This window comes from Strigops habroptila, chromosome 4 (assembly GCF_004027225.2).
Source record: "Strigops habroptila isolate Jane chromosome 4, bStrHab1.2.pri, whole genome shotgun sequence".
Classification (NCBI taxonomy): Eukaryota; Metazoa; Chordata; class Aves; order Psittaciformes; family Psittacidae; genus Strigops; species Strigops habroptila.
This window is the reverse complement of record NC_046358.1, coordinates 50,636,213-50,663,398: the sequence shown is the minus strand read 5'-3', so window position 1 is coordinate 50,663,398 and position 27,186 is coordinate 50,636,213. Positions and strand designations below refer to the sequence as shown.

General features: G+C 40.2%; 1 protein-coding gene across 3 annotated transcripts in view; it reads left to right on the top strand.

Annotated features, from left to right (window-relative positions):
* The window catches only part of MOB2 (MOB kinase activator 2), a 116,033-nt gene continuing 88,847 nt past the window's right edge, over positions 1-27,186 (top strand). The window contains exons 1-2 of one of the 3 annotated variants that reach the window (XM_030485176.1): positions 229-277; positions 26,147-26,224. In XM_030485176.1, the coding sequence (XP_030341036.1) occupies positions 26,175-26,224 (50 nt within the window). In that variant the 5' untranslated portion in view covers positions 229-277; positions 26,147-26,174. Of the gene's footprint in view, positions 278-25,580; positions 25,982-26,146; positions 26,225-27,186 lie in introns of those variants that run through there. The other 2 variants (XM_030485175.1, XM_030485180.1) reach the window with 2 other exon arrangements.

The following is a 27,186-nucleotide window of genomic DNA, read 5'->3' as shown; positions in this document are numbered from 1 at the left end:
CGGGTTGGCGCCTGGCGGCCGCCAGCACCGTGTGTTTACTTCCGGCCGCCCCAGTGCGCGAGTGTCAGGCTGAGGAGGGGACCCGGCGGCAGCCCCGCCCGCACCGCACCGCGCCGCGCAGCCGGAGCCGGAGCCGGGCAGCCCGGCAGCGAGCGTGGAGCCCGGACTCTGTGCCCGCGGCGGCGGCGGCGGCCCCATGAGCGGGCGGTGAGCGGCGAGTCGGCGGCCGCGGGAGCTTCCCGGCGCGGCGGGACCCAGCCATGGACTGGCTCATGGGGTGAGTGGGGCCCCCTCTTCCGCGGCGGGCCGGCACCCGCCGGAGCGGCCCCGGCCCGGGCTGGCTTCCCCGCTCCCGGGCAGCCCGGGGCCCTGGGGCGAGCCGGTGCGGGGAGCGCGGGGCGTCCGTGGAGCGGAGCGGGGAGGCGCCGGCCGGCTGTCGGGAGCGGGGCGCCCCGCGGGCGGCGCAAATGACTAATCAGTTCTTGCGGTGGAGGTGACAGGAGGCGGCGGAGTGTGCGGGAACAGCGCGGGCAGCGCCCGGGGAGGCGGCTGGAGCCGGGCTGCTCTGGGTGCAGCCGGCCGCGCCTGCGGGAAGGAAGAGGTGCAGAGGAGCCCGCGCCTCGTCCCAAGCGGTCGCCCTCCGAAAAAGTAACTTTCGTTCCTTTTTCGAGGGGTTAAGGAGGCCAGGCGTTGCAGGTGCTTCCCACCAGTACAGTGTGGGAATAATCCCTCTGCGACAGAACATCACTTTAAACCGAAAGACTTGCCAAGGTTTAAATGGCTTTCTGTGGAGAGGAGGAAGAGGCCTCGGCAGAGATTAAAGCCAAATCAGAGCCACGCCAGGGGGCTTGGATAGCCTGGGATTAATAGTGCTAATTACGTGGAGGCAGAAGGTAGCAAGCGCTTTGCTGCTGGTTTTAGGTCTGAAAACCTCAGTGAAAGAAAGGGAGATGCAGTTGATGGGAGTGACCTGATGAGCTACCAGTATCCCAAGCAAGATAACTCGGTTGCTTCTTGCATGAATTGTACTGGCGACCTGCACTCAGGTGAACTGTGGATGATTACGCTTCAAAATCGCATGAGCAGTGGGTTTATGCTTCGGCAAAACTAGTATTGCAGCGATAACTTGCTGCCCTTCTTTACAGTAATTTGGTCTGGATCGTGAATGGGATCTTTACCATCCGAGTTGCCTCCTGGAATACCAAATAAACTATTTTGTCACAGATGCTAGATGTCGTGTATTAGAAAGATCACTCGTGTGTGTGTCGCCTTTTGTCTGCAGCTGAACTGTTTACTGTGAAAATATGGCACTTGTTACTTATCTTCAAACTAGATGTGGCCAACATTTGAGCTGTTGTTAATACCAGTTATGTTTTACTGTAAGTTTGACCCCTCACTGTGGTGGAGTGAATGTTAAGTATCCGATGGCTGCGTTTTCCTCCAGCAAGCTGAGCAGTGGAAATGCAGTATTTGTGGCATGTGAAGGGGTCCTTATGCCATGTACTGCAACACTTGTGCCTTGTAAGTCAGAGGGCTGCACTCTATTGTTACATGATCTTAGTGAAAATATAAATGATAAGCTTGTTTTGATATGTTTCGTGACAGCCACAAAGCACAGGTGGTCTGCTTTATTTACTTTGTAAAAGTAAAAGCTGATGTGTCAGAAAGTGCCACTGTAATTACAAAAGTTGCGACTCATGCAAGGCATTTGTATGACTCAAAATGCCTCATGTACACAGTTGTACTTATTTTGTGTGAATTATGTTGTAAAGCAGAAAAGAATCAAGGTATAGTTTAGCCAAACTCTCAGCATGTTAACATGCCGATTTTCTCATGAAAAATATTTTGTCCTTTTTGACGTTGCTATGAAAAAATTGGCATTTGTTCTGTAGTTTTTTACCCAGGGTGGGTGGAACCGTCCATGTGTGGAAAAAAGACTTGCCTGTTTTCCCCATTGTAATGGGAATGGATCCTGAGTCATTTGTGTGTTGCTAGCTTGTTCTCAGCTATTTCCTGATACATTTCTTGCCTGACCAAACCCAGTATTGTCCCACTGATGCTCTTAATGTTTTCTCCTTTAAAACTTTGCTAGTTATATTTGCATGAACTTGGCGGGGGTTATGGCAGGAAGGGAGAGCATTGATATTTTAAAGGGGAAAGGAGTAGAAGGCCTGAGAGACCCTTTCTTAGGTCCCTAACTCAGTTCCAGTTATGGCTGCTGTTGGCAACTATGTGTCTAAATGAAAAGCCCTTCTTGCTGTTTGAGAAAGAAACTAAAGACATTAGTCTGCTAGGGCAGAAGTTTCGGTAGTGTCACTTGCTCAGCCTTGTGAAAACTTCAGCTGTTTGGGTCTCTTGTATGAGAAGGGAAGGGCTGCAGAAAAACCTGCAGAAGCGGCAGGAAGATGGGTCACTCGCAGTAACCCATCAGTTTGTGTTGATCTCAAGGACTCCGCAGAGCAAACTGTATTGGTCTGCTTCTTGGTGGTGTTACTCTCTCCTTAGTCAGGGTCACCACTAATACTGTGATCTTTCTTATTCCTAACTCCTTTGGTAACATGCTGGTTTGCAGTTGCAGCTTTCCATGCACTTTCTATACCCTTCTTGTATGTCTCATGTTCTTTCTTAATGTTTTGCTGTGAGAAACACTCTCTGTGTTTTAGCTTCCTATTACTGAGAAATTAACCTTCAAGTGCAAGTGTGTTAAATTAGGCAGCAGTAACAGTTACTTCTGTTCTAGATCTCTACCCTTCAAGCTCGTGTCGCATTTATCCAATAGACGGTTTAGCATGAGATCTGCTTTATTCCTTGCTGGTCCTCCCCTTCAATTGTGGTCTCTTGGAAAGCGGGGGAAGGGTAAGTTGTAATCACACCACACAGGGCAGCAGCCCGAGTGTTTCTGATCGCCTCAGAGTGCTTAATATACAAAAAATGGAAGCTGAAGCTTATAAACAATAGTGAATTTATTACGGATTAACAAACAGCTATAGGCTTATGTGGTCACACAGCAAAACTTCTCTGGGTGCAGCCTTCTGTTCAGTCAAGTGCTTCACAGTCCAGACAAGTCCTAGGGAAGAAAGCTGTAAAAAAAAAAAAAAAAGAAAGGAGCTGCTGAAATGCTACAGTGCACGGTTTAGCACCAAAATAAACCTGAAGTGGTCAGTTAGTATCTTTTGCCCTTCTACTGAACATAGCCTTAATACTGATATTGGTGAAAGACTATGGTTTCTGCAGTGCATTCTTGCCTTTAAACTCCCCCCCCCCAAACAAAACCAAAAAACCCAACAACAAAACAAAACCAAACCCAAACCATTCTGAGCTTTTTTTCTTGTACGTAGGATACATCTTCAGTGCAATTTTGTCTAGGGATCAGTGTTGCTTAATTGCTTTGCTCACCACCATCTAACAGAGATCTATATTACCCTCTCTGGAAGAGATTCCAGGCTTTTGTGTTACAAATAGTATTGATCTGCTTTTGAAGTTCAAAGTAGCAACAAAGACACGGATTGTTCCTTCAGTTATGAAACTTGCTTTTTAATCTGTTTTAAAATTCATCATTAAAAAGGAGCAAAACGTATTAGTGGTACTAGTAAACTTGACACAGTGTCAGTTATTTTTAATCTTCAGCTGTGATGTCTGATGCTGTAATGCATTTTTTCATAATAGAAGAGGATTGTGAACTGTAGCCTTTTTGTGAACTGTTACATAAAAAGGGAAGAGAGAAACCAAGTATTTTACCAGTCATTACCTGTTAACCACAAAACATTATTTGGGGCTACATCTGTACCATAGTAGTAGTTTAGCAGGTTAATAGACTGTGCTGATTGAAACTAAGAAAACTGCAACAGTTTAACATAGTTGTGATGACAAAACATCTCTGCAGATGCATCTTAAACTGGGAAAAAAAACCCCACAACCCTACCTCTGCAGAAATGAGCTGGAGAGCTTTGTATAGGCTACTTGAAAAGCCTTCAGCATGTAGACCAGACCAGAGGCTCTTAGGAAATAGAAGCAGAGGGGAAAGATCTTCCATTTTTTCATTGTTTCCATAAATTAACGGCATTCCCTCTCAACTGTTACTTGAATGCCTCTGAGCACAAGAATGCCTCTGCATCCTCAAGAAGTGAAATGCTACCTCTAAACTCCTCAATGAAGAGGTGATCCTGCCCCTCTACTCTGCTGTTGTGAGACCTCACTTGGAGTATTGTGTACAGTTCTGGTGTCCTCAACATAAGAAGGACATGGAGCTGTTGGAGCAAGTCCAGAGGAGGGCCACGAGGATGATAAGTGGGCTGGAGCACCTCCCATACGAAGACAGGCCGAGAAAGTTGGGACTGTTCAGCCTGGAGAAGAGAAGGCTGCGTGGAGACCTCACAGCAGTCTTCCAGTATCTGAAGGGGGCCTACAAGGATGCTGGAGAGGGTCTCTTCATCAGGAACTGTAGCGATAGGACGAGGGGGAATGGGTTCAAGCTTAAATAGGGGAAGTTCAGGTTAGATATAAGGAAGAAGTTCTTTACTGTGAGGGTGGTGAGGCACTGGAACAGGTTGCCCAGAGAAGTGGTAAATGCTCCATCCCTGGCAGTGTTGAAGGCCAGGTTGGACAGAGCCTTGGGTGACATGGTCTAGGGTGAGGCATCCCTGCCCATGGCAGGGGAGTTGGAACTAGGTGATCTTAAGGTCCTTTCCAACCCAAACCATTCTGTGATTCTGTGATTATTTTCTGTTGAATGTATCGATATTTTCTCTGCATCAAAGGACTGTGTTACTCCAAAATGAGTATAAGTATCTCTTGTACTTGCAAGCTTCAGTGTCCACTCCTTTCACAGTCACTTCTGGTACCAGTAAAATGTCACTGCCTTCTACCATGTGGCTTGCTTTCATCTGTGGTATTAAGAACACTTTTTTTTCTGAGGGAAGACTGCTTGTTAAAAATAAAAATTTAGATACAAAACTACTGTTGTGTAATAAAACTTTTGTGGAAAGCAGGATGTCTAGGTCTTGTGCAGAGATTTTTGACAATAAGAAATAAGTTGTGGTAGCATGCTAACTTTACACAAGCGTATTATCTTTCTGCTTTTCTGCAGATCCACAGCTCATTCTCCCAGAAAGTATAAGTGGAGAAGGGGCTGCCTGCAATAGGGATTCCTCCTGCCTTTAGTTTTTAAGTTGTAGGTCTTGCTTGCCATACTGTCATATCATCCACTGCTCAATTATCTGTTCTTTCATATGTTGTCCTGGTGACTTGGAAAGGAGGGCCTAAAATTGATTGAAGGTTATCCTTTTCTCATATCCCACATCTTCAGCTTCGAGGACAGTTAGAAAAGCAATGGCCTAGAAAGATCAGGAAAATATACATGGCAGAAGCGACAAAGTCCTGATCAGAACATTTGTGCCAGAAGATAGCACAGGCAGGTTTGGTCTACTCAGGTGTCTGTAATCTACAAGATAGAGCAAGGGGCTACAGCTGTAAACTGAAGAATGTCTAACCCAATATAACAGCCTTCTCACTTGCAAGTTTTATTTTTAAGGTCAATTAATACATTGTAAGTACCACGTATATACACTGCCTTGCGTAGTCTTCATCTGACCAGGACAGGTAGCTGGACAGTATGTTTCATTAAGACAGCAGGGTAACTATGCAAATGCAGTCTTTCCTAGTATGTGCTATACTGAGGATTTTTAATGAGTGGTGCAAGAGAACCTCTCAAGGATTGCACACTGCTAGATTTGGCTAGTACAGAAGGCCCGTGTGTCATGCATTTGTTTTATTTACTTGCAAATGTCAGAGGCTTAAAACAAAGCTAGCAGATTTTCCGCTTGTTTTGGATATAGGATTTTGCCACATTATCCTAGCAGTGATTGTAAAGGCTAGAACAAAGTAAAACGTTTTGTTGTCTTCCATTCTGCATTTATGGAAGTTTCTAAGAAATTTCCTCATAAGGCCTTAAGACACTGTCCAGTTAAAGAAACACTATGGTGAAATATGAGTAATATTGTTATGCAAAGAAGTCCTGGCCTTGAGCTAGAAGAGCTAAGGACAATATATGAAAAAAACCACGCACGTGTTCTAGTTCTGAGTCAGTAAAAATTCAATATGCTAATTTTTCAGCTGTTAGACTAAATCTTTGTTGCTTTTGAACAGGATGCATTATCATAAAATCATAGAACATCTCAAGTTGGAAGGGACCCATAAGGACCATCAAGTCCATTAATTGTAAGGACCGCATCTTTTAGTGGAAACAGTTAGAAATCATGCAGCATACTTAGCTGTCAGGTTGGCTGGTGTGTAATACAGTTGAACCAGGAAGAGTACTGTTGTCTTTGCCTAACAGACTTTTATATAAAAAGGTAGCTAATGATTTTTATTTTAGGTACAGTTTGAAGCTTCCTAATTATAGCAAATACTTCTATAAATAGGAAGAAAGGAGGAACATTGGAAGTTCATCAGCTGCTGTAACCGTAAGGAATGTTTTCCCCTTTCTTCCCTTTAGTCATCTTCAGTGAAGAAAGTCTCCTGCCTTTATAAGGCAGTCTTCCCCCTAGAAACTGTACTGCAATTTCTCACCTTTCACAGCTTACATGGTGCATATATTGTTTTTTAATTGACCTCACAACAGGTGTTTCCTTGCATTACATTCCCTGCATATTCTTGGCTTCACAGGCTTTTTTCCCTACTATGGGGGAGCTGAAAATATCTAGTAAACCAGACATGTCCAGTCCCATTGGGCAGGAAATATTCATGTGTTCCGTATTTACTTCTATTTATAGGTGTAACATTACCTATAGGGTCCCAGTTTATTCTCCACAGATAAATCTAGGTCTGTCTGTGAGCCACTTGCACTCAGTTCACTGCTTGCTTAGCAGAGTTCCATATTATTTCATACACTTGTCAAACATGCGCACTGTACCTCTGTTAAACCAGAAGTAAGCTGTGAAAACAACTAGTATAACATATTCTGCAGGTAAAAGAATATCTCCATTAAATATTAACTTGTAATATTCATTAGTATAGTAGTGGAAAGGTGCTGTTAGTTTGAAACATGAGTTTCCAGGGCTATCATAGTTGTAGAAAAGGAGCTGGGACTGGATGAGAGCAATTTAAGCTTTTGGGGCATGTTGTTCCCCCATGTCTCTCTGGTTCTGAAAGTGTTCAGTTAAATTACTGGGATTGTCACTGTTAAGGTTTTCCTGCTGTAATGCAAAACAAATTACAAAAAAATTGCAGAGCCTTGCTCCCTAAAGTGTCCTGGTAAAGTTAATTATGGATTTCTTGGAGAAAAGGCCAAATAAGTCTTGCATTTTGAAACCTGTGTTACTTTAGCAAACCACAGAATTTGTATCTGTTAGGCAGTTACTTTCATTTGGTCAGTACAATGCATGTGAATACTGGTTTGTTCTTATGAGAGCGTTCTTTTTCCAACAGGGATTTTATTGCAGGACAAGAAGAGTAGATCAGTCTCGAGGTCCCCAGAGTAAAATGAACTATTACTTTCATTAAAAAGAAATGAGCCTTCTAAAAGGTAGCAATACTCCTTCCTTGCATCTCTGCATGTTACCCTCTTATTTGTGCTAGCATCGGTATTCAGGAAGGTTGATAGGTTAAGATGCTCATCTGACTGAAAACTAATCTTTTTTTCCTCTCCTAAGGTTAGTTTTCAGCTAAATGAGTTCCTGCAGCCTGTTTGTGTAGCTACATGAATAATGTTAATAGCACTATAGAGCTGGCGAGAACACAAAGCTTAGGAAACACTCTTTTTGGTGACAGCAAGGACTTAAATCAATTGTGTGTATTCATGTAGTAATGTGATTATTTGTGGTAATTACTCTGCAAATAATTAACAATTTTTTGATGAGGTATCCTTCTGCCTGAATTGTTTGGAAGAACTGCAGAATGTCTGAAAATAGGAAATGCTATGATGAGGCTGGTATCTTGTAGCAGGTAGTGGCCTCACAGCACTGCCACAGCTGCTGTCCTAGTTTATGTCTAAAATATAAATATACTCATAGTGAACTGGATACTTATGAATAACTCAGAATTTATAATTTGCTCTAAATCATGTTTCATCTACCTGAGAAAAGTGCTGGCTCTGTCGTGGTGTGAATGTGAAGAAGGTAGGCGGTATTTTGGGTCCCTGGCTGAACCCAGCAATCTCATTCAAGAGAGTTTTCGGGAAGCTTGGTTCACGCATGGTGGCCTACATAGCTTTGCCATATTTCACTGGCAGTTTCCATCTGTTACATCTACTGGATGTGGGCCCAGAGAAAGTATACTTGAAAGAGTAAAATTAATAAGAGACTGCAATTTTTAGATAGCTGTGTATACAAGTTTGGACTTGGTGTCGTTGGATCTGCATATTCCGCAATCATTGCTGACCTATTAAACAACTTTAATGTGGGTTTCTGCTAGTGGAATACTACTGAAGTAAAATTGTGCATAATTTTTAACCCATGTTTAGCCTTCTACAATCAGTGCTAAGGTTATGAAACTTAGTAGGTTAAGTTTTTTAATGCCTGCATTAGCAATTTTCCCACTCATCTATTCTGCAATAAAAAAAAAAAAAGACTTGGCCCTTCACTGTACTAAGCTTTATAATGGATAAATGTGATTTTAAAAATATTATTTTTGCAATAATGTTGTTTATAATATTACTGGTGACTGCTGTATCTTAAGAAAGAACTCTTGCTTCGTACCCTTGTTCCAGCACTTCAAACAGTCGCACTCTAGGAGCTTCCCTGCTCCTGAGACAGTGTGCAGTAATTTTAAATAATTTAATTTTGCAGTTAGAATGATGAGTATAACTGTAAATGGCTGAACAGCAGTACTAGACTTTTATCATTTGGAGGGGAAAAAATGGTAGTTTTGTGTGTTTAGTTCTATTTTGCCAGCCAAGAGAAACTAGTCAGGGTGCAAGTTCCTCATACAATCCTCAAAGCTCTGTTTCTGACTGTGGAAAAAGACCATTGAACACACATTCAAAACTAAACCAAACCAAAACAACCCCAAAACAAACCCGCAACCAACCAACAACAAAAAAGCAAACCAAGCAAACAACTCTCCCACCCTTCCCAAAAAACCGCTGCAGAACGACCAGAAAAAACTCCTAGAATTTAAATACAATTGTCAAGGCCCTGAAGAATGTCAGAAACTAAACTGGAATCAAGACAGGAATGACTGTCATAGATGAAATTCCTTCTTACTCTGAACATTCAGAGAGTAAATCCGTTAGCTAGAACGTAGGCATGCAGAAAACTGTATTTTTAAATGGTCCAGGTCTGGTAACTCAAGCTCTTCAGAATATAGCTGCATGCCTTTTTTTTTTTTTCCTTTTTCTTCACTGTTGAGGTTGGAAAGGTGTTCATTGAATACATTTATCAGTGTTCAGTGACTGGATCCCTGCTGATCCTTCTCTACACTGAAATGTGTAAATAGTTGGGACTTTTACCTGAGAAGTCTCTTAGTATTTGTACATAAAGCACAGAATTTGTGTGAGACGGGTTGTGTAGAGGTGACCTTGAGACTTTTTTAACCGCTTCATTTTACAACCTTAATGTTCCTTCAGTCTGGAATTTCCTAATTTATAGAACTTCCTTTCATATGGTTCATCATAAAACGGCAGGGAGTTGTTCAGGGAAGGCTTTGTTCCATACAGTGTATCTTAACAGGTTATGCAAAACTGGATAGAGATGGTTTTTTTACACCAAGGTTTTTTGTGTCTACTTTGTGGACGGGCTCAGGTTACAGAGTTAACTCTGTGGTTTCAAGTTTGGGTCAGGTGTGATAAATGATAGCTTTCTTTTCAGTCAGTCTTCTCTGATGATATCCAGGTGTTGCTGGAACTCCAGTCTGTAGCCTTCACGATTGTCATGTCTAATAAACTGTTAATGTGTGACAGCTTTCCATCAGATATAAAAGGGGCCGAATTTTTAGTGAGAGCTAATAACTCTTTTTAGACCAACAAATGTGCTTGGGGAAGAAAGGAAAAGCTTCTGGGCATACTTGTATCTCTTGTTTATATTAATAGACTGTCCTGACCAAAACCGTGTTAGTACTACAGCTCCATGTCAACTGGATAAATCTCACCTGCTGATTTAGCAGGGGGCTGGTACCTTTTTAAGTAAGAGCTCATCGGCCTACGTTCAAAAAGCCACAGGTGGGCACTGGTCATGCTATTTAAGGTTATCTGAATCTCTGCTAGGAAAGGGATGAGGTTAGAAATGAGACTATTTGCCTGTTCTGGTCTAGGCTATCCAAATCCCCAGATGTACCTAGTACCCTCCAGTGTCATCTGTTTGTTCTGTGAGCCAGCCTTTCCTGGTTAATTTGTAATTTCTGGTTGGGGTGCATGTGCTAACCTGCGGTTCTGACATATTTATGGCCTCTTGCCTGTGTCTCCTTTTTATTGTAACCAGATAGTGCCATTTTTTGAATTAGGTGATTTTTGAATTTGGACAAGAAATAGCAAAGGGGATACTTCAGCCTAATGTCTATAGTTTTTTTGTTTGTTTTTTTATTTGCTTTTTCAATTCTAGTCTTAATCTTGTAAGGTAGAGGGTCTTCTGGATGCCCTTCTGCTGCTTGATTTTTCAGGCATTAAGGAGTACCACGTCTTCTGCACAGTATTCCTGGATGAGCATCTAGCAGCAATTGCTTTTATTCTGTCCTTCCTTTACTTGATTATTGTGGTGCTGTTGGTTATGAGCAATTTTTGAAGGCTAACCTGAAATTTCTTTTTTTTTTTTTGGAAGTTTTTAGTAATGTTTCTTGTTAGGCATACGATAGGCTTTTACCATATGGTCTGGCACAGCACAGGTTGTAGCTTTGAGTTATGGGTGCTATCCAAAATGCTGAATTTGCCGATTTATATTCTTACAACTCCAGTGTCTGCAATGAGGTTGTTTCTTCTTGCCCCACCCTGCTCAATATGAAGGTACTGGCCTGAGTCACTTAAGCTTGTTGAGGCTTGAGCTGGTGAAGTGCTATGCAAACTCATCTGTGAAAGGGGAGATTCTGTGTTAATGCCTTTAATGCACAGCTAGGTATTTAGCTGCAAGTTTATAGGCAATGTAGTTGGTTTACTTTTCAAAGTGTGGCCTCCTGTTTTCACACAGTACTATAAGGTATATAGTATAAGTTGTTTCTATTTGTTTGTTTGTTTGTTTTAAAGTGTTTCTAAGTGTTTTCCAGGCTTGTTTCAGTCAGGATGTACCAGTCATCCACTGAAATGTAGGCAGCTGTTGCTATATGTGGTATAACTTTCCAGATCAGCAAAATATTATTTGCATGTTTACTGACTTGCATTTTCTCATTCTTGTTAATAGAATCAATGCTTTTGTTTAAATCAAGTTCATCTTGGTTTTAGGTAGAGTGAAAACTTTCAAGATTGGCTGGTTGGGAATACTTGAAATCAGTCATCTTTTTAATGGAAAAATATTTTCTGCAGTTCATAAAACACATTGTAATTATCCACGTAAATATCCACAGTGTAATTCTCTGCGACCTTGCAGGGCAAAAATCACTTGCTGGTTGGCTTTTTGCCCTCCTCCCTCCCTGCCCCCCTGTTTCCCCTCCCCCTCCCCCCCCCCCAAAATGTATGGAGTACTTTTTCTAGGTAAATAGAACAAGAAACACTCTTGCTTGGTTGATCCATTAAATTCTCATTTATTCTGAAACATGGGCTCCTTTTTTTTTTGTTTTCTATTTGGCAAAGATTTCTTGAGAAGGAAGTAACTTTTATTATAAAGATGGACTCATTTCAACACATTGGTTCTACTTGTTTAGGGTGTGTTTGCTATCTGCAAACACAGAATTTCTGAGCAAAGCCAAAAACGTAAAATGAAAGGGTGTTAAATATTTCTGTGGGCATCATGAATTAAGCTAACATGGAGATTGCTTAACTTCTGAATGACAACTTCCATCAAGGTTTTAATATGTTTTAACAGATACAATTCAAATCCCCTCTTTTAACTTAATTTGATTTCCTGTGTAGAAAAGCATTCTTGCAATGACAAAACAGTAAAAATTTTTTGGGGCAGGTGGGGAGAGCCAACCTGAGACTGTATAAGAGAGATCACCAGGCAGATGGTCCCCAGTATTGTGAACAGCCATTGCTGTTCGAGTCAGCAGATAGAATTTGAGCAGGGAGGAATCAGATACAGGAATAAAGATGGTGCTTATATGTGTAATAAGACTTTGCTAGCACATACACCATCATTTCCTGTCGGGGTATAATAAGGGAATAATTATTTTCCGTTATTACTGAGGCCTTGATATTTTTATAAAACAGCACACAGTAGTATCTTAGCACAGCAGTAGGATTGCTGTTTGTAGTTGAACTGTAGCTGTCAAAACAAATGCTAAAGAACTTGGATCTGGGAAATTCTAGTACATGCTTGGCCTAAAGGAGTAATTTATTGTTCATCCAGATAAATGTCTGTGGCACGGCTTGTCACATGCACGTTTTGCAAATAGATGTCTGCAACATGTTACCCACATGTCACAGCGTGCCGTGCTGCTGTCTCTTACGACTTTTCAGTTGCCCGTGGCTGCAAACATTATTGCTGCACTATAATCCCTAGGCCAATAGTCTTGTCTCATGGTTTGCTTATGGTATTTTCTTCTACTTGTGGGCTTAGCACACTTTTATTACAAGATGTGGATGTGGTTTGATTTGGTCTGTGACTTCACAGATAAAGGTTCTAGTCATAGTTATGCCCAAAATCAGTGTGTGCAGTTTGGTGGTACCACAAGTCAGACCAAATGATACTACTGAACAGTCTCGAGAGCTAAGATGGAGAAGCACCGATGTCTCCTGAATGATGTGAGATTTGAACTTGAGGGCACCTAACTACCAGATCAGTGCACCCTTTGTGGGCTACAAAGTACTCAAGTGGGAAAGAACATTTGCTTTCTGGAGGTCTTGATTTGATAGTGTGATGGAAAATGAAATGTGATTGGGCTGAGATGTGCAACTTTGATCAAATTTGCATCCTCTGCCATTTCCTTTGAAACCAGAGTTTAGTAACTGCTCCATGTATGCTGCTCTTACTATGTCAGTCAAATACTCCAGAAGTCAAACTAGACATCTGCTAAATGAGCTATGAAAAAGTACATGAGGCTTGGAGGAGGTCAAAGGCTGTTGTATGGGCGAGCCAGACTGCACATGCAAACTTAATCCACCCAGAGAGTTTTGTTCTTGGCAAAGTGAAATGCAAAGGTGTACTTTTCCCCTTTTCCTCTTGATTCTGTGATCTGCTATCCTAAATCTTATACTTTTGAAAAATGGCACGCAAAGCTTTACTAGCTAGATAGAGGGAGATTTAATTTCACCTGTTTGGTATTGCTGAACAATGAAGTAGACAATGAAGTAGATCTGGTTTGTATTAGGTAAAATACGAGGGATAATGCATCCTAGCTTTGGTGTGTTTTGGATGAAAAATACCACATCATTCTAAAAGGATGTTGCCAATATGAAGTTTCTTGAAGAGTCTAAGCAGAATTGACTCTGCCCTTATTGTTTTGTTAGTATATGCCCAAGTATATGGACTTTTTACGTGGAATTAATGAAAGGTAGGACCAAACAGCTGTGGGAACAAACTAATCCAAGTCGGACCCGTGTTCCTTCTGAAAGTAATAATGTGGCTGCTCACAGGAACTATCCCTGTGGCTTGTTTCTCTAAGATCCCTGGAGACTAGTGATGTGGGTGGAGTGCACAGGACATGAAGTAAAAATATTGTGAGATAAACCTGTCCAAAAATGAGTCTAATCTCCAAGGAAGACAATGGTTATCATATAGCCATGGGCTACTCATTAACTCGGGGTTCCTAAACCAAATATTATTCTAGATTGACAGCCACCTACTAACATGAAACTGTTACTTACTTTTAAATCTTGTTTTAGATTTGCTTCTTTGCACCATTTCTTTTTAGTTTAGTAGTAAAATGACAATGTGAGTATCACAGCAGGCACTGACTCAGACCTCCAAAGAATGACTTCTTCAATATGCTTATCACAAAATCAAATTCAGAAGAACTTCAGATTAACTAAGTTTCAATAAATACTTGTTCTGCTTCGTCATGTGAAAAAGCAACAGCAAGTTCAAAAATGGGAGGAGAATAAGGCAAAAGTGGGTTTAAAGACAACTGACTTGTCAGCATGCTTTTGGAATAAAGAACAATGTTGGCATCTTGCATAGCAGTAGAAGGCTAGAATACTAATACATAGGAAGAATTTTTGTGTACAGCCCATAGTTGGGCTATGCGGTTTAAATTGTATGATTCACTAAGGTGTAAATAATTCAGTTCTGTAAATTAACCATGTTAGCAAGAGTACTAGCTAGGATAATACTGGTTTTCAGTTCATGCATCAAAGCCAAGCAGTCAGAGGCAGGAAGAAATTTCTCCTGGCATATGGTGTTGGGCAATTAGCTGCATTTCCAGAGATCTGTGGAGTCTTCTGAATCACTTCAGGGTTGGTCACTGTCAGAAAAGGAATATTAGGTTTGGTAGGCTGTTGTTTTGCATGATGCATGGTCCTGTGATGCGGAGGTAGATATCCAGACTGTATTTACATAAGAGGACAGTAAATCTTTTCTTCTATTCATAGATACCTCCCCTTTCAATGTACAGGAAGTTGAAATGCTTCATAAATATCCGATTGTTGTAGAGGGACAAAAATGTATCTCCCTTCTAAAATAACTTCTATAACATTAATTTCCGGTATCTGTTTCTTCTTACAAAAGTACTAACTGTATTAGTTGGTGATTTGACTTTAAGTTTGGAAAACTTTAAGAAGAACTAATGGAACGCTTTTCCTGCTGATTTTTAAGTCAGGGCTATTTGTGCGTTTGCACTTCCATGATGTGTCTTACAGAAAGATTAAGAAATTGGTATCTTTTCCTCCTTGTTTTACATTAATACTTTTTGGACTAAGGTCAACTTTTCAGATTTATTAAGTCAGCTGTCTATTATCATATTTCATTCTTGTATTTGTTTAGAGGTCCTGAATTACAGCATGTGGTTCTTAAGCATGATGAAGTCACTGGTTTTCTGGTATTTACTGTTCCCTGTTGTTGAAATGACACCTTTGGGACTGTGACTGTCATTAGACTTATGTTAATCATTGTAGTAACTTTTAATGATATTGATAATGCAATAATAATGAGGGAAAAAGAATTGGTTCTTGAAGATTTGAAATTCTGTGGAATTAAAGTATTCCAGGATGTTAATACTGAATCATGATGGTGCTCTTCGTTTATTACTAGTTTTCTAGAGGTGAAAATACACCAGGGTTGTTTTTTTGTTTGTTTGTTTGGGGTTGTGTTTGGTTTGATTTGGTTTGGTTTTTTTAGTTTCTTCCCCAAAAAGAAATTTGGAAACAAGACCACGTGGTTATATATACAAGTTGTACTATTGATCCACTGTTGCTTTTCTAATCTGTATTGCTTGTGTTTTTATTATAGCTCTTTCTCAAAAACAAATCTACTTGAATCCCAGATGTGTTTTTGGAGATGCCAAATGGTACATTGGCCTTGGTCTTCTTGAATCTGCAGTGCTTCCTGAACAACTTGAATACTTAAAACTTGCATATTCCTCTTGGCTATTCTGAGCTGAAGCATCTAAAGTTTTAGTAAACTTTTGTTAGTCTCAAGGGTTTCAGGTAATGTTTTGGGTTTGGGCTGGGTTTTTTTGGGGGGGGGGGGGGAGGAGTTGTGGGTTTTTTTTTTTTTTTTTTGGGTTTTTTTTTTTTTTTTTTTTTTTTTAAAAGTTCCAATGTAATGATAATGTTTAAGTACAGGTCACTAATTATAATCCTTCAGTAGGAATTACTTTAGCATCTGGAAATATGAAACAAAAAGATCATGGATTGACGGTGCTTTCCCTAAATGCAGTTGGCACTTAACATTATGCAACTGCTAAAGTGAATTTTGTCTCCCCCAAAATGCTAATGGTGAGGATCCTTGATAGAAAAGAATGATTACTTTTTTTGTCTCATTAGGTGAGTGCTTTCCTTGTTGGTACTTTGTCTTTTATTTTGTTTGTTTGCGTATGCACAAGAGGGATCTCAGCATGTAATCTAAATAATCTTTGTATTTTTAAAGTGTTATGGTTAGTAACATGATAGTTTAATAATCCAAGCTTTATTTTATTTATGTAGTATAAGTACAGGAGAAAAGTCTTAATCAGGAGATGTATAAATAGTATCTAAGTATGAAGGTGAAGAAAATACAATTCTGTTGGGGATTGCAAGAAGTAATATATAACCAAGCCAGTTTAAACAGCTGATCGGTTGAAATGCTACCTCTGATTGTTGGTATCATGCTGAGAATAAATCAGGTTTGTGTAATGACTGGAAATGACCTTTTTATATTCCTTGGAACTGTTGTCACTTTAGGCCTTTGAAAACACACTGTTCTTCCCAGTCTTCATTCTTTAGTAGGTTTTAAGTCAAACTATTGCAACAACATTGTGTACACATTATTGTCCATGTAGATGTTATGAGAATTTGCATTTCTTTGGTGCTCAACATTTGGGTCTCATACCTCAGCTCTTCCTGGTGAGATTATATTTCCTTAAAAATACAGTAGAACTTGACTCATCCAGGTATTGCATTCTCCAGAATCTCTTGGTGAAGATTAACTGTTTTATCATCTAAATGATGACCTCATCATATGCCAAAGGAGCAAACGAGGTTGTAGCAGCTGTTATGAGCCTTTATTACGAAAAGTTGTGCAGATTTTAAGTGCTATGTTGTTTTTGTCCTTTTTCCTCTAGAAGGTATGCCTTTTACCAAAACAAGTCAATGAATAAGTTGCTGATAATTTCTTTGGTTAATTTCGAGAATAGTTCTCATATGGGAGTGGAAGGGAAATGAAGAAAAGTTAAAAATGCAGTTCCTGTTCCTCAGATGCACTGTGGCCGCAGTATGCTTGTAACCTCCATGACAGACTTCAGTATGATACATTTTGTAGGGGTAAAAAAAAAAGCTATCTGGATTTTTAGCATGGCTGTCTGAAAACAGGAGATTCCCTTTTTATAGTAGAGAACTATTGCTTTCTATTGCTCCAGTTTCTCCCTCTAGTAAGTTTACTGATGACAGCATTTTTCATGCTACACCTTGCAACATGAAAAAACAGCTGATGCGTGCATCAGCTAGGAATGATGCATGAACTATCAATGTTTCTGTAGAGTGATTATCTTAAAAGAAACAAACAAGTAATGATGTTGGAATTCTATGTTGATCCATGCTAGACTACAGCTGTGAGTGTTGTCAGTGTTTTGGGTGCCACACTAAATAAATCCGTGTTTAAAAATTGGAATGATTGTCCATATGCCACAGTAGCCTTTACTTGTTTTCTCAATTCTGTACCGATGAGGGAGATATTTTTACCCAGTATCTGACAAGTGAATACAAATTTCCTTGGTGAGTGTCATTGTCATAGCTTCTTTGTCTTAGCCTAATATTATGAGAACAAAAGAAAGCTACAGACCCTACTCAGAATGTTAGAGAGGGATTAACAGAGCCTTATAGCTATGGAGTTAAGCTGGGCTTCTGTTTTCACTGCCAATGACATCTTGATTTATGCATACTGGAGATGTTTTTAAACACAGAAGCAATAAGAAATAAGACAGTTTGCTTCTAGCCTGTGTTTCCTGCAGGGCTTCTTGGCTTTGCCTTCCTGTTAGACAAGACCATTCAAAGCAGAATCTTGGTGTTTTGTCCTCTTATTGCTGTTTATTTGTTTTGCCTGTTATGTAAAGCTCAGGGCTTGAATCTGTTCTCCCCTTGCCCATGTCTTCCTTGAAGATGTAAGTTGGGAATGTGCATGCAAAAAATCTCTTTTGTGCATCCTGTTTTCAAATTGTGTTATTTCCTTCAGTCTTGCGCTCCTACTGAGAATGTGGCTTGAAGGAGGATGTCTTGTGCTTGCATCTGACAAAGTTGGTCAATGCTAAAAATAGAAGCGCGTATGTTCAGAAGTGGTTTCAAAGTTGAACAGCTAGCAAGGTCGTTTTAACTAATGGATGGATTTATCACTTTTTTAGCAGTATTTTGTGATGATGCAGGCATCTAAGTAGTCTAAATTGTGGCTCATTTTATTATTTTTCTCAGGGTGTGTATTTAAAAGAAGTAGTCTGGTAGCAGTTTGAATATTCATGCCGTCATTAAGGAACGGTGTAAGCACAGATGAACTCGCACAAATACTGAAAGCAGCAGCCTGGAACAAAAATATAAACTTCTCTCTTCCTACTGTTTTATTTATTTCGAATGTGCGGATTGCTGAGGTAAGCAAGCCTGCAAAGTTGAGATGGGTTTCCTGTAATGTAAGCGTTAACTACTGCGAAAACAAGTCATCTTATATTACCGAGCACTTCTGAGTGGCCTGTTGCTGGCCACTTGCTAAAAGGAGACCTAATTTGCAATTCTTAGAGTGTAACAGCCTATTTCTGCCGTGCTGAAATACTTTTGAGGATTTCAGTATATGCTCACTAGAAATATATTTATATGATTTTGCACATGGGTTTAATACAAAAGCAAAATGTTTGATGGAAATTTAAGTATTACAAAAGGAGAAGCTTTTAGAATGCATCAAAGGAGTTTTACTAGGAAGACGACTGGTATTAACCTGTAGCCCTGTCTCTGTTCTTTGGTGTTAAATTGCTAATACAAGGTACTGATTAGGATCTTTGGGGCCTATAAGGATGCCGGAGAGGGACTCTTCATTAGGGACTGTAGTGGTAGGACAAGGGGTAATGGCTTCAAACTTAAACAGGGGAAGTTCAGGCTGGATATAAGGAAGAAGTTCTTTACTGTGAGGGTGGTGAGACACTGGAATGGGTTGTCCAAGGAAGTTGTGGATGCTTCATCCCTGGCAGTGATCAAGGCCAGGCTGGACAGAACCTTGGGTGACATGGTGTGGGGCGAGGTGTGCCTGCCCATGGCAGGGGAGTTGGAAGTAGATGATCTTAAGGTCCTTTCCAACCCAAACCATTCTATGTTTCCATGGTTTTATGATCTTCCCATTCAGTGAAATCTTACTGCTTCATCATCTTTTTTAGACTACTGTAGAAACAATGTCTTAACCTAGTGTAATTATAGTGTTGATAAAAAATAAAATAAGCCTTCATCTACGTAAAAAAGCATATGAGCATAGAAGCTTTCCTGGTCCTTTAAATGCTCTAAAACAATAAGACTATTTTTGCTACAGAGCATTTAACCATAATACTGCAGTATTATGGCTTCATAGGATTTCGTCATTCAGTCCTTCCATGGTGTTTATGCCACTGATTTCTGATGCTGTGCCTAGAGTTTGTACTGTATCACTTAAAAACTGTGGTATCTCTTGGTTTTAAGCTATGCTAAAATATAGATGAGGATTTTTTATTCCAGCAGTGTTTGAGGTTGGAGATACTGAATGAGATAGCGTGTAGGTCTTTCTCTATTAGAATTCCTCCGCACTTTCTCCTATTGAGAACATTTGCATCATTATACAGGAGAAGTGGTGCTAATGTTTGTTTTTGGTTTTGTCTGTAAGGAATAAATCTGGTTTGGAAAGTTCTTCTGCCTAATTCCTATCTTTAAAGTCTTTGTTATGGTTCTAATTGGTAGGTATTAGCATATGTATCAAAATGCAGAATGTGCAAGTACTATTTGGAAAATTAAATGCTGGGTTTAGGTCATAATTTTGTATCATTTGGATTTATTTTGAACAAAACATTAGCACACTGAAGTATGAAAACTGTAAAATTATGGCATAAAATCAGCATCAGTAAAAATCTGTCTTATGCATGGCTTTTCCTCTCTTACTATCCATGCAGCTGGGAAAAAAAAAAAAAGGCAATATAACAAATGTGTTGCTACTCTTCATGACTGAGACTGGAGAAGGTAAATGTGAAACTATTAATGTGGAGTTGAAAATGTAAAAACGTTAAAGTGCTTTTACAGCATTGAGAAGGAGGAAATGGGGTGGATCACTTTGAGGAGAAGAATTTTCCTCTTGAGGCAAAACAGGCATGTGTATGTTTTGCCAGTTGCAGTGTGCCACCCAGCACAAATGTTGGTACCACTCTGTAATAACCACAGCCACAGTGCTAGAACAGCAGGCCTGAGCCCCAGTGAGCTCTGGCTACTTTGGGAGTTGTGGTCAATCATTTCTACTGTGATCCTTCCTCTGTTTTTAAAAACTCCTTTTCCAGAAGTAAGAAGTATTGACTGCTGTGGAGCTTCTTAATTTTGTTAGAATTGGCATAAATACCCAGTTTGGTACCTTGTCCTGCTCACTGCGCACTACATATCTTGATTTTTTTAACGTATTTTTTTTTAATTTCCTAATACATATACTTCACTTTCTCTCCAGAAGAGGGTTTTGCAACAACTGGAGAATATGCACAGGCAACCTTGAAGGCTTTTCTGTGGAGCTGAACTTTAAATGTACAGATTTACAGGGAGTAACGGGTCTTTATAAAAAACACCACAGTATCCTGTAACAAAAATCTTGGTATCACACAAAGACTATTTTATGCCATAGTCCCCTGAGCACTTTGGGCCAACTGGGCTGCCACGAGAAGTGCTCTCTTTTCACTACTCCAGCTGTTTATTCCTCTCTCTTTGCCAGCTCAGGTGGTTGAGGCATCTCATTAGGAATTGAGTTGTGCTAGTGATGCACGTTAAAAGTAATGGAAAGAAAACAGCATTTTGGTTTAACTGGGATCAGTTCCTGATCAAGTGCACTGTACTGCTGCATAAATAGCTCTGCATGGGAGAGGCACAGAGGGAAGATTGAGAGAGCTGGAGTGATGGAGAGGGAGTAGCACCAACTCCAGTGATGGTAGCGGCAGTTTGCTGTCTTAATGTATTTGTGGAACTGTGACATTAGGTGCTATGTTCTCTCTGGGAAACTTGTTATGTGCTAGACAGGATGAAACTTCTTTTTCTATAAAGTAGGTTAACATAATCCATTTTCAGCTAAGTAATGTATCCTCTGAGAGGTGAATAATTGTTCAAATGTATATAAAGTTGTTCTTGTTTGCTACAGCTATGGATCCAGAAATGTCACTAGAGATTGACAGAGTATGCTTCTGTTTTGAGGAAGAGAAATAACTTCAAATCTGATTAATCCCATCAGTCAGGATGGCAAAGTCAGGCTGCCCTGGTAAACAGAAGAGTAGAGAGGCCAGGGCAATTGCAGAAACAAGCTGCATGTCAGCTTGCCAGGTATCCTCTTAAATTGCTGCAGATCTCATGGGGGTTTGTGGGGATAGTTTGAACATACATGTGTGATTTTTTTTTTTTTTTTTTTTTAATGCTGATTAGGTTGATATGTTTTAACAGACGCTTTAGCACACTTTCCATAACTGCAGTTTTTAGCTGAGATCTAACCTTTCTAATTTGACTATCATTGTTGGAAGAGTAGTTTGTAAATCATCTTATTTTCTACTAAAATTAGACTCTTGCTGCAGCAAAGTGAATGCAAATCAAACTCATTTTGTATGCTTTCTTTTGTGTTCTGTCACCCTCTATGGTAATAGCCAGCAAAAAGCTCAACTCTAAGTTATTTGTCTTTTTTGCTAGTTTTTGCTGCTGACATAATACTCCGTAACTGGAATGCTGTGTATGCTTGGGACAGGAACAGATTACCTTTGTGGGCAGTCAGGTGTAATCTTTTGGTAAATGACTGACTTTGATAAAACACATTGCCCATTGTTGGATGCAGCTATTGTGCATGAAATTCCTGTTTATTGAATATGTTATTGTAGAAGAATAATGATAAATGTCTTCCCTCTCTTAGTGCCACAGATGGCAAACTTGTGCTGGTCAGGGGACCAAAGAGGTTAGGAAGTAGGATGTGCATTGCCTACTGTCCATTGCCACATGCTCCTGGCTAGATGTTTTGTGATGCGAAAGTCCAGTGTGTGATTTACGAAACAAAAATGCACTTTAATGTGAAATGAAGTTCTCGACTAAAATCAATTATAACAGAATGTTCTCAATTCGTGTTCTTTGCAAGTTATACGTTGTTTTGTGTGACTCACTGAAGATGACTGTAATTTTGTTCAACCTGAAGTTACCTAGCTGTTGTTCAGATACATTCATTCTTGTGACTCAGTTCACTCTTAAAAGCTCTGATTTTGTGCACTTTTTCCCCAGTAATATTTGTGCTTCCCAGATGCAAGGGGCAGTGTTTCAATACACTTGTTACAGGACCAAGCATGCTATGCTCAGACACAGTGCTTTAGAGGTCTCCAGTGTATTGTGAAATGCAGCCATGTAGGTTTATCGGGAGCAGCTGTTTTTGTTCTGTGGACGGATCCATCTGGGGCAGAGGGGGGAGAGAGAGCGTGCTGGTGGCTTCTAGAGATTAGCTGGTGACAGTTTTGTTTGGGAAGCATACCAAGTTTTAGCAGAGCTACTGTAACAGAGATAGGATGTGAAAAGGAATGGTGGAAAAAAAACACAAGCTCTACTAATCTTTTTGTGTCAAAAGAAGCCTTCAGGATTTGGTTATCTTCATGTGAGTCTAATTGCAACTTTGATTAGAGGACTGCCTGACACTTCCTACTTCAGTAAAGACCTGGCTGAGCTGTTACAGAAGACGTTTGTACATACAAGGCCTAGATGAGGAGTCAGAGCAGCTGTGTCCTTGTGCAGGCGAGAGGGAGGCTGTCCGGTTTATTGGATCTTGTCAGATCGTGGCGATGCATGCTTCTTAAATCCCTCGGGGTAGGGAGGGAATGCCAAAGAAGGGATGGCTTATTTTAGGTAAACTGATTTAGACAGCAGTCCATTTTCTTGTTCCTTTCTGCTGAGAAATGTGCAAATGTTTCATGAAGGAGTAACATTCAGTCTTCAAAATGTTCATGTCTGGTGTCGTGGTATTTTGCGGGCAGAAGCTGTGGGGCAGGTATGAGTTGGGCAGAGGGCCTGCAGCAGCTTGATTAGTTTCTGTGCTTTTTGTTTAACTTGAGGGTGGGTGAGTGCTTGCTTTTAATGCTATTCCTACTCTCCTGCTTCTCCTCTCATCTTTTTTTCCTAAGCTTATGCCAGTTAAGGATTGACAGTAAGCATTTGTTCAGTTATTGCTTCCTTTTTTTTAAAGGGTAACTGTGAAATCTTAACATAGTGAAAGAGCAATGAAAGATGTCTGGGTTTAATTCTTGGTTATTGGAACCTTATATTTTTGGAGAAAGTGATACAGGTTTTGTGGCATCCTCTGCACTCTTGTAGTCTATTAGAGAGTTAGTACTTGGCTCAAGTCTTCTATCAGTTTCTTAATATATGAAGCAAATGCTTTGCTCTCCAACTGAGCAGAAGGGACTTGATAATAATGCCTTTCAAACAAGTACCATATTTTGGTTGATTATCTTATCATGGAAGGAACAGCATTGGCCCTGCATATCGGTGTAGTTCTGTACTGTCTCTTGCTGTGCTTGGAGAACTTCTAGTTACTTCACAGGAATGGATTCTGTCTTCTGCAGCCTAGACCCTGCTGCTAGAGCACTGGCTGATCTGAGAAGAGGGAGGATGATTGGTTCATTTTGGGACCCTAAGTTAGACATAAGAGGCAAGTCAGCAAATGCAAACTTCTCAGAGGAAAACATGCAATGATTGTATTGCATGTTAGACGTAGAACAACTCCGTGTTGTAAATGAGCAAGAACTTGTCCTGTGCATATACCCTACATGGCTGTGACAGTCAACTTGGTGTCCAGAGTTTTGCGAGTGATACACCTGGACAACTTAATCTTGTCTTTTAAGCATAATGGGTGCTTGCTTGAAAATGCTTTTAAGTAGCATTTTTTCCTCCCTCAGAACAGAGCAATACAAAAAGGCTGATACAAGTTGTGGAGCCACTGAGGAAAAGGAGAATGGGTTTTCCTGAATCAGTTTTGCCTATAGCAGAATATTGCTGCTTGGTTAGTTGGTCATCTTTAGAAGACTGTGAGGTGTTGCACTGACAATTTGTGTCTGCACTCAGTGAGTGGGGGACAGAACTTTGTGGGCCGAGGGAGAGAGTTAATGGGGAGCAAAGAGATACAGGCATGCCTTTTAATGTTGCTAATGAAGTGATTACCATTTGTAGAAGATGGTAATTAATAAATCAGCTATGACTGAATAGTCCCAGATACAAACATAAAACTGTAAACTTTTGGAAGGATTTGTAGATCACTTAGTGAAGAGGCTAATAGCACATTGGTGATTCTTCAACAAAAACTTAATTAAAAAATTTGGAAGAAATATTTTTGAGTGATTTATGTGGATTTGAGCGCTCAGGAGAGATGTGCTGTATCCAGCTCTCACTTGTTTCCTAAAATCAAGGCTATAAAGTCCTGTAGTTTAATTGTAAACTTTACAGTTATTTTTCTTCTTCACAGTAGTGTACTCTACTCAGTGTAATTGGGAACATTTTACAATGGTAATGAACTTGGCAAGAGAAGAGCCCTTTGCCTGCTGCCAGAGTAAAGCAAATAAACAAATAGGAAAACAAAAGATCATCCCTCTCTGTCCTCTCGGCGGGTTGCAGGAGCGGCTGGCACCGCTGGCCATGCTGGCGGAAGGGTGGAATGTCCTGCCGTGCATTCCACACAGATGGCCTGGACCCCAGCCACCCCAGCAGAGCAGAAAATACCACACTCTCAGCCGTGCCACTTGTGATTTAATTGGAACTGAAGCTAACTTTAAAAAGTAGTGCATCATCAATTAAAACTGTTTTTCTGTGTTTCCAAAAATTATACAACAGTTTTGGTCTCCTCTTGTTTGCTCAGGAGAAGCTGAATTCTTCCCTCAAACAAACGTTAGTGGGATCTTCCTCTTAAGGATAACATTTTTCCTTTTTGGGGCACCTTGCAACTAAGTAAGTCCCAGTATACCCATCTGAAAAGAGCAGAGTCATCACTCGAAGAGAGTGGTTTTTCTATAGTCACCTCTTCTGGTTCTCAGCAAAATGTTGGCCGCCTGCTTTCAAGAATGGTGAAATGGTAATGCTTCCCGAGTAGCAAATACCAGTGCTGTTGCTCTGGAGTGTTTGTACTTCCAGACTCATTTATACATATATGATAGTGATGATCAATACTAACTCCTGATAAGACAAAAGTGAATACATCTTGTACTACTCTTTTTAGAAACTTGCACTCTCAAGCTCTGAACTGGGGTCTGAATATTTTATGTATTAAGGTTAAATGCAGAAGAAATGTGCTAGTTCTTGCAAGACCAGGTACTCATCTAAGCTTATCTTGCGTTTTGCTTTCTGTAGCACTGACTACAATAACAGCTTCTTATCGTTAATCAAATCTGCAGGTAGCATGAGAGAGGAATGTTGCTCTTTTCCTGTAACTTACATATTGTTTGGTCAGTCACTGTTAAGGAAGCAAAACAGCATAACCGTAATTGAAGGATGAGATAATGATGCTTTTTAGTTATTTAGCAGGCAAAATCTGACACCATTAAGGAAGTAGAATACCCTGTCATTAATTGAAGGATATGATAATGATGCTTTGTAGCTGTTTAGTAGGCAAAATCTGTGATTAGTGGCACGTATTGTTTTACAAACTGGAGAAGGATGTTTGTGGGACGAAATAATTTTAAGAAGAACATGGAGAATTACTTCACCTAAGCCTATGGTGCAGTATTTACACTCTGAAACACAAGCTGGTAGTTCAGTGCTTCCTGATGTTTGGTAAGAAATTATTCCTTGCAACATAAGCTGGGCTATGGCTTCCACTTAAGGGTTGAATGACTGGGATGACAGTGCTGTTTAGAAAACTTAAGTTCAAGTAGTCTGTTTCCAGCAAAATATTTCAAGAATGCTATGCAAATCCATATATTAGAATAACAAAGTACAAATCAGATCATCTTGCTAGCAGCTGATGACAGTTTAAGGCCAATCCTACTCAGACAGCCATTGAAAGCCTTGTGAAATGGGAAGAACCCAGTGTGTGAGTACCTACTATCTGCATGTTCCTTGTGCAAGAGTGCAGAGGGAAAGGTGAGGCTCTCCAATGTTTTTGGGCTTGCAAAATTGCTGAGGCCCGAAGGATTGGTTCGTGAGGACTGTGCAGCTGTGAAAGAATGGAACTGTAAGCTGGAGGTATTTCCCTGTGATAAAAACGGCCAGCAACTGCTGGATAAGCATCTTTTATTCACCTACCAGAGTCTGATCCAAGTTTGAGTATCACAACATGGACCTCTTTGAAGCCTTTGTGTGGCACTGGGGTGTTTTTATGTGCAGGTGAGTGCATTGTAGTTACTGCTGCATTATTTTCACACTGGAAATGAAAATGCAAAAAATAATAACAACACACCAGCTCCAGAACCCAGCAGTACGTGATAAGATCTGGTGTGTTGCTTTTCCAATGTTTGTACTTCAATCTGCAGCTCTTAAATTCTTAGTGACAACGTTTTAAAAACCTTCACAAGACTACCTGTTGTACAGATAAGCTTGCTTTGCTTTTATATAAACATGGTTTAATTGTTCAAGTTTCATGCTAATGTTGGCTATGACTATGCTAGGCCTCTAATTTACTATGATGTGTTTTTTCCTCAGTTTAATGTTGTTTTCAGTGGACAAATTACGTGCAGTGCCAGATAAATGTGACTGGGCTATCTGATTAAAAACTCTCTTATTATTTTTTTTCCTTCTTTTGTCCATATTTCATAATGTCTGTTGATTTGAAATGTCCAAGGGCACTTACCAAAACCAAATCAATGCTGGATGATTATAAGAGAAATGTACTGCCTGGAGCTACTTATTCTTATATCACCTTCCTGCTAACTACAATTAGAGGAAAAAATTACATTAGTCACTTGAAAAGGACAGCAATTCCTGTTTTAACAAGCTATGTAGCTTTTCTTTTTTCCCCCACTGTTCTCAGCATCCCTTTGCCTGCTTGGTCAGGCTCAAAAGAGAAACCTGAAAGTATACTGTGCATTGTGTTGTGAATTGCTGTTTCTTCATTAGCCAGCGTTCTTCACCAGGGTTTATAATTATGATGCTGTGATTTCTGTTAACCAATGAATTTTAGGTTCTGTTTAGTTTAGCTATTCTTGATGATGAATAGTTTATTACTTGTCCAAGTTGCTTGTAGGAACATCTATGTACCTACACCACCAAGGCTGTCCAAGAGAAACTGTTCTCTGAGCAATCTTCTTTGGGCGGGACCTGATGGTTGTGGTCATGGTAGCTGACAGCTT